At 44.2% G+C, this 16,993-nt stretch overlaps 1 protein-coding gene and 1 long non-coding RNA gene across 3 annotated transcripts in view; both read left to right on the plus strand.

Annotated features, from left to right (window-relative positions):
* Positions 1-383: 383 nt before the first annotated feature.
* On the plus strand, positions 384-1,070 carry LOC105354038 (uncharacterized). The gene is made up of 2 exons (XR_908739.3): positions 384-804; positions 891-1,070. It is a non-coding gene; the product is annotated as an uncharacterized LOC105354038 (long non-coding RNA).
* Positions 1,071-3,017: 1,947 nt separating this feature from the next.
* rad18 (RAD18 E3 ubiquitin protein ligase) overlaps positions 3,018-16,993 on the plus strand; it is a 47,471-nt gene continuing 33,495 nt past the window's right edge. For both annotated transcript variants that reach the window (XM_004068473.5, XM_011474646.4), the window contains exons 1-2: positions 3,018-3,197; positions 7,100-7,178. In XM_004068473.5, the coding sequence (XP_004068521.1) occupies positions 3,147-3,197; positions 7,100-7,178 (130 nt within the window). In that variant the 5' untranslated portion in view covers positions 3,018-3,146. The remainder of the gene's footprint in view (positions 3,198-7,099; positions 7,179-16,993) is intronic.

The raw sequence follows: 16,993 nt of genomic DNA on the forward strand, positions 1-16,993 counted from the left end.
CTTGTGACCTGCTATTGAATTTTCTGCAAAATGAGTCATACAGGCTAGAGACGCTAAGCTAAACCTGTGACCATTGTTCCATGTGCTTAAAGAGTGACGGCATATTGGAAAGGGCAGTAAACAGTGAGACATGGCTTAGCAGATGTAGTAAATTGACCATAAAATGCTTGATTTTGGTCTGATTTTAATAAGAAAAAACTCTGATCATCACAAAAATAAGACCCAGGTCATGGTATTAATGTTCTTGTACAAGATGAAACAGATGAACGACATTTCAAACTTTTGTATGTACTTCATAATAGGAAATGCAATGTATACTGGATACATGGTTGTGATTTCATTAAAACCTACACACCTACTAAGGTTTACACAGACTTATGGTACTCCTCTGTCCGTGTCTCACAACGGGTCGGGTGGTGAGCCGACATCGTCCGGACCAGTGACACGGTGACACGCGGTCGGAGCGCACTGGCAACAGTTTGCCCCGGTCAGCAGTTGCGCCAGGAGAAAGGAGTCCCGTCCTTCCCACGCCTTCTTTACTGGAAAAGAGGTTGCAGGGATCATTTCACTCCACGGCCGCTGTGCGGCGAGGTCCAGGTGGCGTTTGCTGTGGCGGCCAGGGGTTATGGAGCCGGCTGCGATGCACCACTGTGGGGTAGATGCATGTCATGGTACCCCCTGCTGGCCCCGCCTCCTCATCAGGTTAACCTGAGGACTCCAGCTGCGCTTCATCATCTTCATCAGCCGGGGGACTCTTAAGGAGAACCAGGACCCTTACTCGACGCTAGTTCGTTGTACTCCACGGTGCACTCTCTGGCCTTGCTCGCTATTCTAGTCCATGCATTATCTGCCTCGCCTAACCTTGTCTTGTCTTGTCTCTGCCTGCCTAGGATCACGATCACGCCTGTCACGTTCTGGACTCCGACTCACCTTCGCTCTGGTCCCTCCTCGTCGCCCCTCTGGACATCCTTCTGGAAACGCGGTGTTCGCCGCCAAGACCCTCCAACCATCCACAAAACATCCTCTCTTGGAACTCTGTCATTCCTCCATTAAATCCTTTACTACTCGTCTGCCTCGCCTGCCGAGTATTCCTTCCGGGTTTCAGCATCTGGGTCTGCCACAGTCTCGTCAGCCATGACAATGCACCCGGCGGTCTTTGCTCACCACTACAGAGGAGATTCTAGTCGATTTATTTCCTTCAGCATAATAATATGCTTCAATTCAACAGGTCGGCCTCCAAACAACAACAAAAAAGATAAGTGGTCCTGCCAAAAAAAGGTGGAAGTAGTGTGAAGTTTAATTTTACCATTGATTTTAAATAGACTACATGATCAGCCTTAACGTCCACTATTCTGAGAGTAAACTCACTCAGCTCTTCCTAAAATGTTTTCTATAAATTCTCCTTTGTTAGCTGACAGTACTAATTTACATGTAGAAAGTCAAATCCTTGTTTTCCAGCTCTGTTAGTGCAATAATAGCACAGCAGTGAGCCAGCATCTGATCCTTTCCAATATGGCGGCCAAATTTGTGTATGTAAGCTAGTGTAGCGAATCTAGTCTATATAACTCAGTTGTCCTGCATCACATAAGCCGCGGTTACATGGGCAAAATATCTTGATCGGATCAATGGTCGGGTTAAAATTCACCCGTGCACATGGGCACAGAAAACCTTTTTCCGATTAGAACAAACGTTCCCATGGCTCACACTTTCGGTCGGAATGAATAATTTGGGCATGCGCAGTAGTGTAAAAAATCCCGGATGAGGAAATAGGTCCCATAGTAAACAAATCGCTGCCACAGACATTTATTTTGTGCAGCAGCTCGGTAATATGCGAGACGATCTTCAAAACGTGCTTTTATTAATGTTATGAATGTTATGAAGCGCCTGTTCGCTTATCTTTTTATTTAATCCGTGTGGTCAGTGCTTTTTTTGTCGAAGAACGGAGCTGGAAGAAGCCAGTGTTAGGAGAGGCTAACACGGGCTAACAACATTAGCCTTGATGGACACAAAAGCCAGGACCATACGGGAAACGCTGCAATCTGCATCTTGGCTGCACGTAAATGTGTGGGAATAACATCAGCCTTTATTTAGTCGGGACACAACTGGAAACACAAAAAAAAAAGCGGGGCTAGAGTGGAGTGGCGCTTTTCACAGGGCGTCCGCAGAGCAGCTGGTCGGTCCCCTATGAGCTCCTAAGCTTTCTCTCAGCAAAACACCATCTATGCATGACGTAAACCAGAGCAGTAGTGACACACGATCGGAATGACCGTTTACATGATCAACGATCGAATAAACGATCGGCCTAACCCACCTATCTCGATCGAAGAGAAATTTTGATCCGAACGAGTCTGATTGGGGCACACTATTCCGAACGGCGCGTTTACATGACGCATTTTCCTTCCGATCAGGCGTTCTTTCCGATTACTTTTGCCCATGTAAACGCAGCTATAGACAAGTGACCTTTTTTTCCGTCTGCTCCTCATTCACACCGATTTGAATAAAGAAACACTCAGAAATGCAATTTTAAGCTTAGTTTTCTCTAAATGTCCCTCACCATGAGAAAAAATGGCACAAGAACACGTTAAAAACACCAAAAACAGGATTTTAATCGGAATGGGTCTTTAAGGTAACGGGGGTTGGGGGATCTGTTGATTATTTCCCCAGCATACTTTAAGAATGATACTTGGTTGAAAAAAAAGGTTAATTTTTATAAATGGTGTGTAAAACTTGTGTTTTTGATAAAATTAAACTTCATAAATGAAATTAACCCTTAGCACTTTAACATTGGGAGTTGGGTCATCTGGACCCACTAGACAGTGCACTAAACCTTTTTTTCTTTTTTCGATCCTCACTGGTGTCCATGGATTACATGAAATCTTTCCACCTTTATCCACCTTTGTCATGGTAGGGAGAACACGTCAATGTAAGGGTGGGGTCATCTAAGATAGCACAAGGGTTTAATAAAATACTGATCAATGCGACTCTTTTTTATGTCGAGACCTGAAACCGGACGGCCCTGAACGCACCGCGGAAGTTCCGCTGTGACGTCAATGTCGATCTTTAGAGCGGGACTGCAGAGTAGAAACAAACGCCTTTAGCTAATTTCAACATAAACAGACTCGACAAATGAACGTTAGTTCTGAAGTATGGCCCATCACATCGAAGCGGATCTACCAGCAAGTCTTGCATGTTTGAAAGTAAGATATCGCTTCTGTTGTGGTGCTTAAAATAAACCGGGTTTGTTAGATGCTGACTAGCTGCAAGAACAAGCTAGAGGCATTGACTTGCCGTTGGATAAACGAAGTTTATACAACACTGGTTCAAAAACCCACTCATTCACTGTCATTTTAGCAGCAGATTCAAGGAAAAATAGACTTTTCGGTGCTTGATAGTAGTTAGTAAGGTCAACTGTGGTTCTAATGCAGTAACGCCAACAACAATTCATATTACGCAAACACAGAGGGCTTATTTATTTGTGTACGTATATTGTTTTACAAAAGTTTGTACACTGTAATCCAAATTTTTAAACCCGCTTGATCCTGCCCGGGATGTTGGAGATTGGCGCTTGAGGTGAGGATGGAGCGAACTTGAAGAAGAGGGTTGTCATCCAGTTTTTGAGTCTGCTTGTGCTTCTCTCCAGCCAAAACCCAGCAGGAGCCTTAAAACATCAGCCCACCTTTTGTTAGTATTTGTATTTATTAGGGCTGTAATGATTTATTTGAACGATTCAATTCATATCATAATTTGTGGTTGCTGATCTGATCCATAGTTGTTATTGGTTCATTTTGAACGATTCACTGACCTAATAGATCCAGAACTAAACTTCAACCAGTCAGTGTGACTCAGAGACAAATACCTGGTACTGAGTTTTATTTAATTTTGAAACAGTTTTAGGACAGCATAGGTTGATTCCATTAGGAACTCGTCTCAGACAGATCCATCTGTTTGGATTGTAGAATTATAGATCAATAAGGTGGATTAATCGTTACAACCCTATAGTATTTCTGTTTTTGTAACCATTACGGTTTGAGTAAACTAACGACAGGCCAGGTGTTGTGTGGAATCATGGTGTTAAAAAAAGAAGAATTTCTGTTTTTTGACTGCAGCAAATACGTTTTTTAAAATAAAAGTACATCGGCCAAGTCAGATCATCTTCCTGCAACCTAGTTGCTTGAATTGAAAATGTAAATAAGGCAAGCCAAAGATATTTTCTGTTGATACGACTCATTTTCTCTTAATTTACGGCAGTTACCCTCATAACTGAGTGAATGCAGATGTTTAGAATCCAGTATAAAAATATAAGGTTGTTGAGCTTTTGCAGATAAACATCATTAGCACTTTCCTTCAGAACAGCAACTATTGTTGCATTGTTACTTAAGGATATAAAAAAATCTTACCAAAGAATAAAATGAATGGTTATAAAATATCCCTTAATTATTTTAACTATTATAATTTGTGTATTAGACATCAGTTTGAACTTTTTGGTTAATACAGTACAAGTAAGATACAACTAGGCAAGGAAAAATGCTATTATATGAAAAGGAGGGTTACACAGTCTGTTGAGATATAAATTATTCAGGAAAGACCTAAAAAAGCTCATGCAAAAAACAATTTGTTGGTATTTTAAAATTGTGGCATTTAGTATGAGTTTGTAAAGATTATTGTTGTGTATGCAATAATTTTAATACTCTTAAAAGCTCGGAAAGGCAGCCTGAATTTATGAATAAGCTAGGAAAAAATGGGATTGTTATTTGAAAATATACTGATATTTTTCCAGAAGGATGGTCATTTTTATCTTAGAGGTTCCCGCCCATAATTTATCCACATATAGTAGTATATCTCATTACATATCCTACATAAAAGCCTGTTTTTCTTTTTAATCTAGAATGAAATCCAGTTTTCATTGCCACTTAAAAATTGGACACAAAGTCACAGAGGCTTCAGGGATATTTCAGGCCTGCTGCTGTTAAATGTACCTCAGATCACAATCATTTTTTAAGAAAACCTTCCAGGAAAACTTGCTTTGGAATTTTGAATTGGTTTTCCTGAATAACGAGAGATATTGGCTCTTTAAAACATAAGGAAAATAACTATAACTGCACATGTTTTCACTGATTTTACAGTCTCGAGTTAGGGGTTGGTAGTTCAACCACAACTGCTGAATATGTTTTGAATCCGATTATTGAGGACTTTTGGGATGTCTCTGAAGGATTGACTGAATTCACTGACAGAGCAAATGAAGTGAAATTTCTTTACAGAACATCCACATTATATAGGAAGTATTAGCCAACCATTTTAACTTAAAAGACTGAGAACTTACCTCAAAGACTGTCTGCAAGCAAAGCAGTCCTGCAACACGGACTCAGCCAAACCTCATATTTACTGTTTTAGAGTGTACTCTTTCATGTTTTACTATGGCTTTGAGTTACCTGCCTGGGGACTGATGATTAAAAAAAACTCTAGTACTTCATGTTGATCAAACAACTCACTGACAAATATAGGATTTGTTCAAACCAAGTCTTTGAAAAGCCTCCTTCTGGTCATTTATACTAACTTCTAAATTGCAGCGAGTGTGGAGAGGAGCTACAAGGTTACTAGAAAGGTTTACAAATGGAGCATCTTTGAAAGTTCAGACTCTATGGTGCTGGTTAATACTTTGCCTTATTTTGTGATCAAACGTTGGATGTTCCCTTTCTCTAAGCTCTTAATGGATTGGACATTTCCATCACTAAGTAGTGGGACAGACTTCCTCCTAAGTATATCGTTTCAATCTGAGCATTGAAACATTTTAAAACATGATAAAATGATCTGCAGGCACAGAATTTGTGATACACAAGGAGCGTCTGGCTGTTAGCTGAAACTATCCGACTGCTGTGATGCCTTAAGGAAGGGAGTTTGAACATCAAGGACACTGCATCAGCATATTCACACCAGCTTTTCGATTTTGGGACTTTTGGGTTTACAGTTAACACAGACATATTTGGTAGCCTCGCTCATTATGTGATTCAAGAAATCCAACCACTTTCACATGTCTGCCCAAAACTCTGCTAAACTCACAGCCAAGTTTCCTCAACTTTATTCCATTTATTACAGGCCTGTCAAGACGCAGCATTTTCAGATTTCTTTGGAGTGGAATAAAATGGCCCTTTTGGCCAAAGAATAGTTTAATAATTTGAACTACATTCTGTCTTTCAAGATTAAAGATGAAGTTGTATGGTTTCTTTCCTATTTTTTTATTTCTTTTACAAAAGCAGAGTCTGTTGCTCATGTCAGTTTGACATTTGTAATCATTTAAATTCTTATTGATGGGCACATTTTGGCTGCAGATATAATGTTTCTTATGCAGTCTTGGCAAAGTTGGTTAAACATGAGAAATGATCCACTTTTAGAAAAAACTGCTGCCACTAAACGAAAACTTCTTTGATAACGATGCACATTGTCATGTTTTTTTTTAACCCTGTTTCCTAGATTAGACTTTCATAAATGATGTAAATCCAAAGGACTTTTCATCTGGGTAGATAAAAGAAACACTGAAGAATATGACAACTTATTATTTTGAACCAACACTTTTAGGACTTAAGTCAGGAACTTGAAGCTACTGAGGTGTGAGATGCCAGATTGACCTGGCTGACGAGCTAAAATGTCTATACTGTCGTTTTCCTTTACGACAAGCAAAAGTATTTGCATTCCGATCTAAGTTGCAGATAATTTATAATTTACATCTTCCATACGGGAATCAATTCATGGTCAAAAATGTTTAGCTCTTTTGGCAGAAACACACCTGTCTGAGGTCAGATAATCAACCTGTTATTAGAATTGACATCAAAAATGACATAACGTCATCCACAGGATCAAATTAGTGAACATGGCTCCTAGAGCTTTTTTAGTACTAGTGTTAATGTCTACAACACAACTTGTTGCCCAAATCAATACTTACAGACCCTCGTTAACTTTTGGTATTAGGGTTTTATGTTAATATATAAAAAAACATAATGTTTAATTTATTTTCTTCTTCATAATCCGTTTCTTTAAGTCTTTTATTAATTCCACTGTTTGTATCATTCAATATCTGTATTAAAACTGCATTTCTCACCCACAGAATGTGGACTCCTTGCTTCGTTGTCCTATTTGCTTTGACTATGTCAACATCTCCATGATGACCAAATGTTCACACAACTGTAAGTAGTAATCAGAAAACCTGTGGAATGCATGTTTGCCAACATTTTTTCACTTGAAATTCAGGAAGGCTTTGTGTTGTTTTTAGAAGTTGTCCTGGTACGGGTTGAGGCCTCTGAACAGGGGCACCTCTAGGTTCTGTACTGGGACTGCATGTCTCTCATGTGCTCCAGCCCAATAGTTCACCCATACAGTTGAAGGTTGTCAGACTTTATACCAGGGATCGGGAACCCATGGCTCCTGAGCCATATGTGGCTCTTTTGATGGCCACATCTGGCTCACAGACAAATCTATATTTTTTTTTTTTTTTTTTTTTTAACTTGTCCTGTCCAACAGCTAGGCAGACAGATGAGAGCTGAGGGCCTCTTGTGTTGGACATATTTTACTTTAACAAGAGGGGTTATTAATCTTCAGACAAACCAGAGGTATGTCTGAATAAACCCCTTTTGTAATTGAGGCCAAACTTTATTAATTTCAATCATGTTTGAAAATCTTTGGTATTGGACCGGACGGAAAAGGAAAGAAGGGAAGTAGAGGGAGGGACATTAGAGAGAGGGGGGGGTAGGAGGGTGATAATAGGAGGGGAAGGGGGGTAAGACCATGAAGCAGCATAAAGCAACAAGTTTACTGGTTGTTAATCATTATGGTAAGGTTCAAATGTAGTACAAAAAGGGCGGGGCCTATCCACACACACACTCAAATGTTATAAACACACCTGCTAGCTGCAAAAATGTCCACCTGTCGACATGTACACAAAACAGATAGTGTTCACACACGCATACTTATGCCTTAAAACCAACTAGTGTGAAATATTTCAGTCATTCAATCATGCAAACTGTTAGTGCAAAGGTGAGCTAACACCTGTGCTCAGGTGAGTGTTTATGTTCTTCTAAAATGGATGGTGGAACGTGACAAGAAGGAGGGAGAGTGCCCAGCCATCCCCACCCCAAGACCCCCACCGCAGCAGCAGCGGCAGCCGAAATCCCCCCAACGCCAAACGGGAACCGGCAGGGAACAACCGCCGCCCGGGCGACCAAGCCCGCCACCCAGGCCAGGGCCAGCAGGACCGCTGCAAGGCCCCCAGAGCCAGAGAGCAGGGAGGCACGGAGGGAAAGAGAGCGCCGCCCCAGCCCAACCAGGAGAGCAGCCCCCCCGCCGCGCCGGGAGCGCCCAACGCAGGGCCCCACCGGAGAAAGACGCCCACAGCCCCAGACGAGCACCCCACCACCACCCAGGAGTTCCGGGCATCCCCCCGCCCCTACCCCAGGTACGAGCCAGGACCCCCCAAGGGAGACCCGCTCCGCACTCCAGGCAGCCATCCGCCCGGCCCACGGTTGGTCCAGGGAGGAGCAAGGCAGGGGCCCGCTGCCCCCGCCCAGGAGGGGGGAATCCCGGGGAAAAAAGAGGGCCCACAAGGTGTGTTATAAATATGGCCCGACCAGGCTCGGCCATGTTGGAAGTTTGGCGGGGCCCAGCGCTCAGGGGCAAGGACCAGGACCCACCCCACAGGGACACGAACACCCCCGGCTCAGGTGTAATATGAACCCCCCCACCGTGCGGAGAGAGCACCGCCGGGCCCAGGGAGCCAGCACTCAAGGGACACGGCCGCCATCGCCAAGGGGCCCGCACCCCCCACCAGGCAAGGGGTAGGGGACAGATGGACCCAGGTCCCACCTTCCTTGCAAAATGTGTGTGCGTGTATGTGTGTTTGAAAGGGTGTGTGTGTGCATGTGTGTGTGTTTATGTTGGAATGTATATATTGAAGGGGGTGGGGTGTGTGTACTAAGGGGGGTGCAGTTAAAATTGGCGATTACTGATTACTGATTACTCACAGTGATGTCCCCTCACCCTCCCCACCAAGGGGCCCTAAATGTCTAAGGTGCGGTTAAAATTGGCGGGTAGGGTGCCAGGAGGATATCTGCTGCTTGCTTGCAGTGATGTCCAAGCACCCCCCCTACCAAGAATCCTACATGTCTAAGGTGCAAATAAAACCGAAAGAGGGGGGGCCCACTCCATACGGCAACCATAGGAGGGGGGCCACTGCCAAGTAGCCCCCCCCAAGGCGCATCGCAGGCTAGACCCCCCACCCCCTCACCCTAATATGAGGTTATATGAGGAAGGGGGTAAGTTGGGGACAGCTGGCAGACTGTCCCCCGGTGGTCAAACAGCTGTCCCCCATCCCCCCCCCCCCAGCAAAGGGGCCAGGGCCACCCAACCCAGGGGCCCCACCCCCGGAGGCGCCGACACCCCAGGCCCAATACCACCCACCCCACACAGAGAGAGAGGAGCCAGAAAGCGTCGCCCCCCCCCGGAGCAAGCCCAGGCCCCCACCCCCAAACGCCGGCCCTAGAAGAGCCCTGGTCAGGCCTCGACGGGACCGAGGCAGCCAACCGGCCGGGGAAACCGCCGATGGCCTCAGCGGAGACCCCGACCCGTCATCCCCCCCTGCCCCGTACCTATAGTGCCCCCCCCCCCCCTCCCCCAGAATGCCCCCCCACAGGACAGGGCCGACAAGACCCCACCCCCCCACCCCAACCCAGACCCCGCAGCCGAAGCGGATGACACCCAGAGCGACCGGGGGCCCCAAGAGGGTTGTCCCGTCCCGCCCCAGAGCCAGGGAAGGGCCGATCCCAGCCCCAGGTGTAGATGGACAGCCCATCCGGCGCCGCTGGGCCCCCCCCGAGCAGGGCCCCCCGCCAACCCCCCCAGCACAGGCAAAGGGACCACCCCCCCAAGCCAAGCCAGACCACCACCCCACCCCAACACCACGCACCCCCACACCCAAGCCCAGAGGACAACGCAGCACCCCAGCCCGCCCCACCCAGGCGCCGGACCCGACCCCCCGACCAACAGAGCCCCCACCACCCCCCGCCAGGCACCGGAGGCCCGACCCCCACCCCGTCCCACGGCAGAAGGGCAAGGAGCAACGACGACCAGGCCCCCCCACCCCCTAAGTCATGGAGTTAGCTATGGGAGACCAGAGAGACCGAATTCTTTCAAAGTTACTTGAACCTTGGGCTGACATTTTTTCCAAGCTGATATGATCAAGCAGCAGATTTCTGTGTTGACTTATATTTATATTTTTCTTGCTTTTCCAATTTATTAAAATAGTTTTTTTAGCAATGCAAAGAGTTATGAAAATGATAGAGCCTAATCCTCCTTCTACATCGATGGCACTCATGTCACCAAGCACACAAAGTGACGGTGAAGCTGTGATTGAAACCTTAAGCCAGACTGATAGATCGGCACATACCTGCTGCCAGAGAGCCTGGACAGGCGTGCAGAACCATAGTGCATGCATGTAATTGTCGGGCAGATTACCGTCACAGTGCTGACAAATGTCTGAGTTGCTGAGACCCATCTTGAACATCCTCTGTCCAGTGTAGTAAATTCTGTGTAGAGTTTTGAAATGGATTAGCTGCAGATTTGGACTTTTTGTCAGTTTAAAGGTGTTTAGACAAAGTTCTGACCAAAAGCTTTCATCTGTGCTGATGCTCAAATCCGCATCCCATTTTGTTGTTGGAAGTGAAATATCATTATCTTAATTACATAAAAGTTTGTATATTTTGGAGAGAGTTTTATTCATTGAGAAATTGATCAGAGTGGTAACTACATCTGGTAGCTTTAAATCGTTGTCTCTGTATTTAAACTTTTTAGTAATAATTGATTTAAGTTGCTGATATTCCAAGAAGTTATTTATTCCATGTTTGTCTTGAAGTTCCTGGGGAGTTATGAATCTTCTATCAATAATTATGTGCTCTAGTTGTTTTATGCCCCCTGCTTGCCAAGCTGGGAAGTGGATAATTTTTTTGTTTATGAGGATGTCTGGGTTGTTCCAGATGGGTGTCATTTTGCACGGTTGAATTCATGATTTTGATATTTTGAGAAATTCCCACCAGGCTGTTAAAGTGGCATTTATATTAATACTTTTGAAACAATCCTGTTTTTTAACTGTTTGGCTAATAAATGGAAGATCTGATAGGTTGATCTTTCCACATAACGCCTGTTCCAAGTCTAACCATGAGTTGGTTTCTGGATTATTTTTTAACCATTTTAAGATGTATTGTAATCTATTTGCAAGAAAGTAATTGTGGAAGTTAGGTAATTCTAATCCTCCACAGCTTTTTGCAGATTTTAAAGTTTTTAGACTAATTCTTGCAGGTTTATTGTTCCATAAAAAGCTTGACATGGATGAGTCTAATGTTTTGAACCATTTTAATGGCGGTTGTGTGGGAATCATTGAGAAGAGATAATTAACTTTGGGTACGATTTTCATTTTTACTGTGGCTACCTTGCCCATAAGGGACAGAGGCAGGTTGGTCCAGCGTGTTAGATCGTCCTGTATGTTTTTCAGTAATGGGGTGTGGTTTAGCTGCACCAGTTCTGATAGTTTGGGGGAAAAATTGATACCTAGATATTTGATATTTCCTGATTTAACTGGTATTGTGAGTCTTTGCTCCGCATTATTGTTCAGTGGTAATAAAACAGACTTATTCTAATTAATGGAATAGTCTGATATAGAGGAGAATTCATTAATGATTGTTGCCGTTTTATTTACAGAATGTAAATTACTTAAAAACAGTAATATGTCATCTGCATAGAGACTAATTTTATGATGGCTGTGTTTGGTTTTAATTCCTTTAATGCTCTCATTCTGTCTTATTGCTGCAGCTAGAGGCTCAATAAATATAGCAAAAAGAGAAGGAGAGAGTGGGCAACCCTGTCTGGTTCCTCTTCCAAGAAAAAACCTGTTGGAAGTCTGTTTATTAGTTCTAACTGATGCATTGGGGTTGTGGTATAATATTTTGATCCAATTGATGAATGATTCTCCAAACCCAAACTTATGGAGGGCAGCAATAAGGAACTTCCAATTTACTCTATCAAAGGCTTTTTTCAGCATCCAGTGATAGTATAGTCATTTCCTGTTTTTTGATGGTGGCAAAGTCTATTATGTTAACGAGTCTGCGGACATTGTCATCCGAGTGTCTGCCTTTGATGAATCCAGTTTGATCAAAGTCAATTATGTGAGGAGTGACTTTTTCTACTCTCTGTGCTAGTGCTTTGCAGATAATTTTTACATCTGCATTAATTAAAGAAATGGGGCGATAGCTTGAAGGACTAGTGGGGTCTTTGTCTGGTTTTAGAAGAAGGATAATGTTGGCGGAGTTCATGTTAGGTGGTAGAGATTGGCTTTCATTGATAAATTTTACCGTTTTATAAAATGTTGGTGCCAGTTGTTCCCAGAATTCCTTATAAAACTCTGCAGGAAAGCCGTCAGGCCCTGGTGCTTTACCATTAGGCATAAGTAACAGAGCTTCATGAAGCTCAGACAACGAGAGCAGAGAGTCTAAATTTGTGATTTGATCTTCGTTTAACTTGGGCAGGTTTATATTGTTGAGAAATGAGTTGATGCTTTGTTCTGATGGATTGATCTGTGGAGTGTATAAGTTTTGATAAAAGTCTTTAAACGCATTATTAATTTTTACCGGGTCATGGGTGACATTCCCTGTTTGGTCCATAATAGAAGTGATTGTTGATTTTTCTTTATTAATTTTAAGCTGATTAGCTAGAAATTTGCCAGATTTATTTGAGTTTTCATATCTTTCCAGTCGAAGCCTTTGTATCTGGAATTGTGTTTGTTTATTGATGATGTCATTAAACTGCAGCTTTAAATTTTTCAGGTCGCCCAGTATGTGTTCCTGTGCAGAAGCATTATAAGCAGTCTCCAGGGTTTTGATTTTATTTTCTAGTTCTAATAAATCTGCTTTCTCTTTGCGTTTTTTATGCGTTGAAAAAGAGATGATTTTCCCTCTCATGACTGCTTTTGCTGTTTCCCAAAGAACACTTGGTGATATTTCAGAAGTATTGTTGAATTCTAAGAAGGTTGCCCACTCTTTTTTAAAGAATTCAATAATTTCCTGGTCTTTTAACAGAGATGTATTAAACCTCCAGATTGAACCCGAGGGTCTGGGTACTTCCCTTGAAATAGTAACAGAAACTGGTGCATGGTCACTGATAATAATTGGATGAATGTTGGAACTTTTAATTTCTTTCAAAAGGGAGTTACTGACTAATAAATAATCTAAACGAGAGTGTGAATGGTGAACTGGAGAAAAAAAGGTGAACCCCTTAGCGTTTGGATGACATGAGCGCCAAGCGTCGCAGAGACCCAGATCATTCATGTACTGCTGTAGGATACATGCAGAGCGCCATGTACGCTGGTTTGCTGCCGTGCTGAGTCTGTCAAGTTCAGGGTCCAAAACAAGGTTGACGTCTCCTCCTATAATGATTGTGGAGTCAGAGTGAGCTGAGAGGGAGGTGAAGAATCTGTGAAAGAAAGAAGAGTCGTCAACATTAGGACCGTATACACTCGCTATACAAAAGTCCTTATTCTGAATGGATATATTAATGATTACAAATCTGCCTTCTGGGTCAGTAACTGTATCCTTATGAGTAAATGTAACATTTTTATTAATCAAAACTGCAACCCCTCTTTGTTTGGAGTTGAAACCGGCAGAATACATAACTGGATACTGGGAACAGCACAGGAGATGACCAGCTGATAAAGATAAATGGGTTTCCTGCAGTAAAGCTATATCTGCTTTAAGATCATCCAGGTGATTTAACACTTTCAATCTCTTTGGCCCATAACCAAGTCCACGCACATTCCAGCTAACGATGTTAAGACTGTTCATAGCTGTTCTAACCGGGAGAGTGCAAGGCTAAATAGTGCGTGTGCCCGTCCGTGTGCGCGTGCACGCTGTGCGTTCCTGCTACACTGACAAGCGCTGTGCGTTGTGGGTGAACGTGTCTTGGCTGTGAGTTGCATGTTGCGTGCGTCCTGTGTGAGCCTAAGTGAGGTTTTTGCAGTTTATCAACGTGTGTGTGCGGGATCGCGTGTGCATGCTCTTATGCGCGCTAGTATGCGCGCGCGCCCGTTCCGTGCATAAATAAATACTCACCGTGGTTGCGTTGACTTTACCCGATTCACATATGAGGACATGGGAAGGGGGGGGGACAAGAGAAAAGAGAGAGGGAAAGAGAAAGAACAAAAAACAAAAACAACGAAACAACAACAGAAACATGAATGTGAGAGAAAGAAAAGACAGTTTTCCTGAGAGGTGTGGATTATTGATGATCCGATTATTTCCTATTCAATTAAACAAGTTTGCGGGTTTCTTCTGGGCAGCGCAGATGTCAGTGCGCCTCTGAAAGCCTTCAGCACAGCCAGGGTGTTACCTCTGGGTCCCGGAACAGCTTGCCGTTCACAAAAAGTTTATCAACGGCAACCACCGCGCGGGCTCCAGCAGACAGGTGCTTCCTCCTCAGCGGGAAGAGGATTTTCCGCCGGCGGAGGATCTCGCCATGAAACTGGTCATTCACGCTGTAATGTGTGCCTTTCAGCTCTCGTCCTCTGCTTTTTACCAGCTCCTTTTGTTTTTAATGTTCAAATTTAGCAACAATAGGACGGGGACGCTGATTGTCCGGCCTTTTTCCTCCGAGCCGGTGAACCCTGTGGAAGGAGATCTTCTGGACCTCTTCCTTGGGGAGCTTCAGGTGGACCTCTATGAAGGACTTAACAATGTTCTCCGGGACTTCTCCTGCCTCTTCTGGAATCCCTGCGATCACAAGATTGTCCCTCATGCTCCTCGCCTGAAGATCCAGGAGGGTTTCTTTGATGGATCGGTTTTCCTCAGAAAGACGGGCGGTGTCATTGCCCAGGGTCTTCACGGTCTCTCTGAGGGCCTGGTTCTCCGCTGCGAGCTCCTGCACCTGCTGTTGGCTGAACTCCAGAGACTCTCGCAGACCTTGGAATTCCTTATGGAGGATCTCCAGCAGATTTAAACGGCAATCAAGGCTGGAGAGCCTTTTATCAATTGAATCCAGGATATCACTCATGTTGCTGCCTGGGGAGGAGGCAGCCCCCGGGGAGTCTTTGGGACGGTTGCGTTTGGTGGACGGAGTTGTATTTCCTCATGATGCAGGTATTGAAACACTCGTCGATGTAATTCTCCAGGTCATCCAGGCTGGCAAATGCTTGACAAACTTTTTCAGATTTTTTATTTTTTAACTTTCTGGATTATTTAAATATGGCGGTGTAATGAAATAAATCAAGTAAACTCACCACATTCCTCTCGTCGGCTCTCGCGATACTACAGCATCACGTGTCCTCACCTCTCACCCACAAGGAAAAAAAAAAAAACCTCACAGACAAATCTTTAATTAAAAAAAAAAAGTTTCATTAGACCAGTCCCCCTTGGGCGCGATGCGATGCAGGGGCGCGTGCAGTAGCTGTGCTTAGAGAAAAAAAATCTGTGCCACTATCAGTTTACTATTATCTCACATTAGGGGCGACAGTGGCTCAGGTGGTTGAGCGGGTCGTCCAATGATCGAAGGGTTGGCGGTTCGATCCCCGCTCCCACCAGCCAAAATGTCGTTGTGTCCTTGGGCAAGACACTTCACCCTCCTTGCCTCAAGTGTGGCTCCACTGGTGTGTGAATGCGCATGATTGATCCCGGTGATGGTCAGAGGGGCCGTAGGCGCGAAATGGCAGCCACGCCTCTGTCAGTCTGCCCCAGGGCAGCTGTGGCTACAACCGTAGCTTACCATCACCAAGTATGAATGAAGAGTGAATGAATAATGTACACAATGTAAGCGCTTTGGGTGTCTTGAAAAGCGCAGATAAATCCAATCCATTATTATTATTATTATTATTATTATTATATCACAGAGTTTGTAACAGCCTGAAGCCTGTGAATCGCCGTCCCTGCAGCTGCTCCTGTCTTTGAGTAGGAAGAGGGGAGGGGTAGTGGGCGCAGGCAGCGAGGTGAAAACGGCGCACTGATTGTCAAAACTTAGAACACGCTGACTGTCACATACCCCACACTGCAGCGTGTGAGTATTTCTGTACTGACTCTAGCTGCGTTTACATGGATAAAAGTAATCGGAAAGAACGCCTGATCGGAAGAAAAATGCGTCATGTAAACTATTCCGTTCGGAATAGTCCGCCCCAATCAGACTCATTCGGATCAAAATTTCTTTCCGATAGGTGGGTTATGCCGGTTGTTGATCCGATCGTGTTGCATGTAAACGGTTTATCCAACTCAGTCGGCTACAATAACAATGTTATTAAAATGAATCCACAGACTTATTGTACTTTAAAAGTGTTGAAATTACATAAAATGCACACATTCACTTGTATTGTAAAAATATGTGGCATTCACGGCTCTCTCGGCCAAAAAGGTTCCCGACCCCTGCTTTACACTCTTAATTGAAAGTCTTTTTTTAGAGAAGGAGGAGAAGTGCAAATCCATTTCTTAAATCTTTAGTCGCGAGTGGATACAGGCTGTCTCTACGGGTTAAAAACGGGCAAACCTGTACGGAGCCCACAGGTGGCCTGCAGGAAATATCTAGGTCGTAGGCCACTTGACGAACCTGAAAGGCAACACATGCACATGATTTTCTACGGGCATTCTGTGAGTGACAGGTCGTAATGAACACTTAAACAACACACAAAAATAAGTAAGAGTGAAGTAGGTGAGCTGCAGGCTTGTTGTACACATTTTTCATTTTTCAAAACCTGCACACTGCACAGGGGGCCCATGAAAGCTGTTCACGGGTTACGTGTGCACTGCCTGCAGATCCCAAGACTGTTAAAATAAAGAAATTAGACGGAGAGTAGTTTTGTTGTCATCCTCCATGTGTCCTACGTGCAGTTGCGTATCACTTGCATGCAGCACTTGGTTTTGGTCTGGAAGGGGCCAGTACCAGCACCCTGCTAATGACGAGTGCAGCGTAAGGACACCGTACGCCCTGT

Source organism: Oryzias latipes, chromosome 5, assembly GCF_053564925.1.
Source record: "Oryzias latipes strain Hd-rR chromosome 5, Olatipes_Hd-rR_3.1".
Lineage (NCBI taxonomy): Eukaryota > Metazoa > Chordata > Actinopteri > Beloniformes > Adrianichthyidae > Oryzias > Oryzias latipes.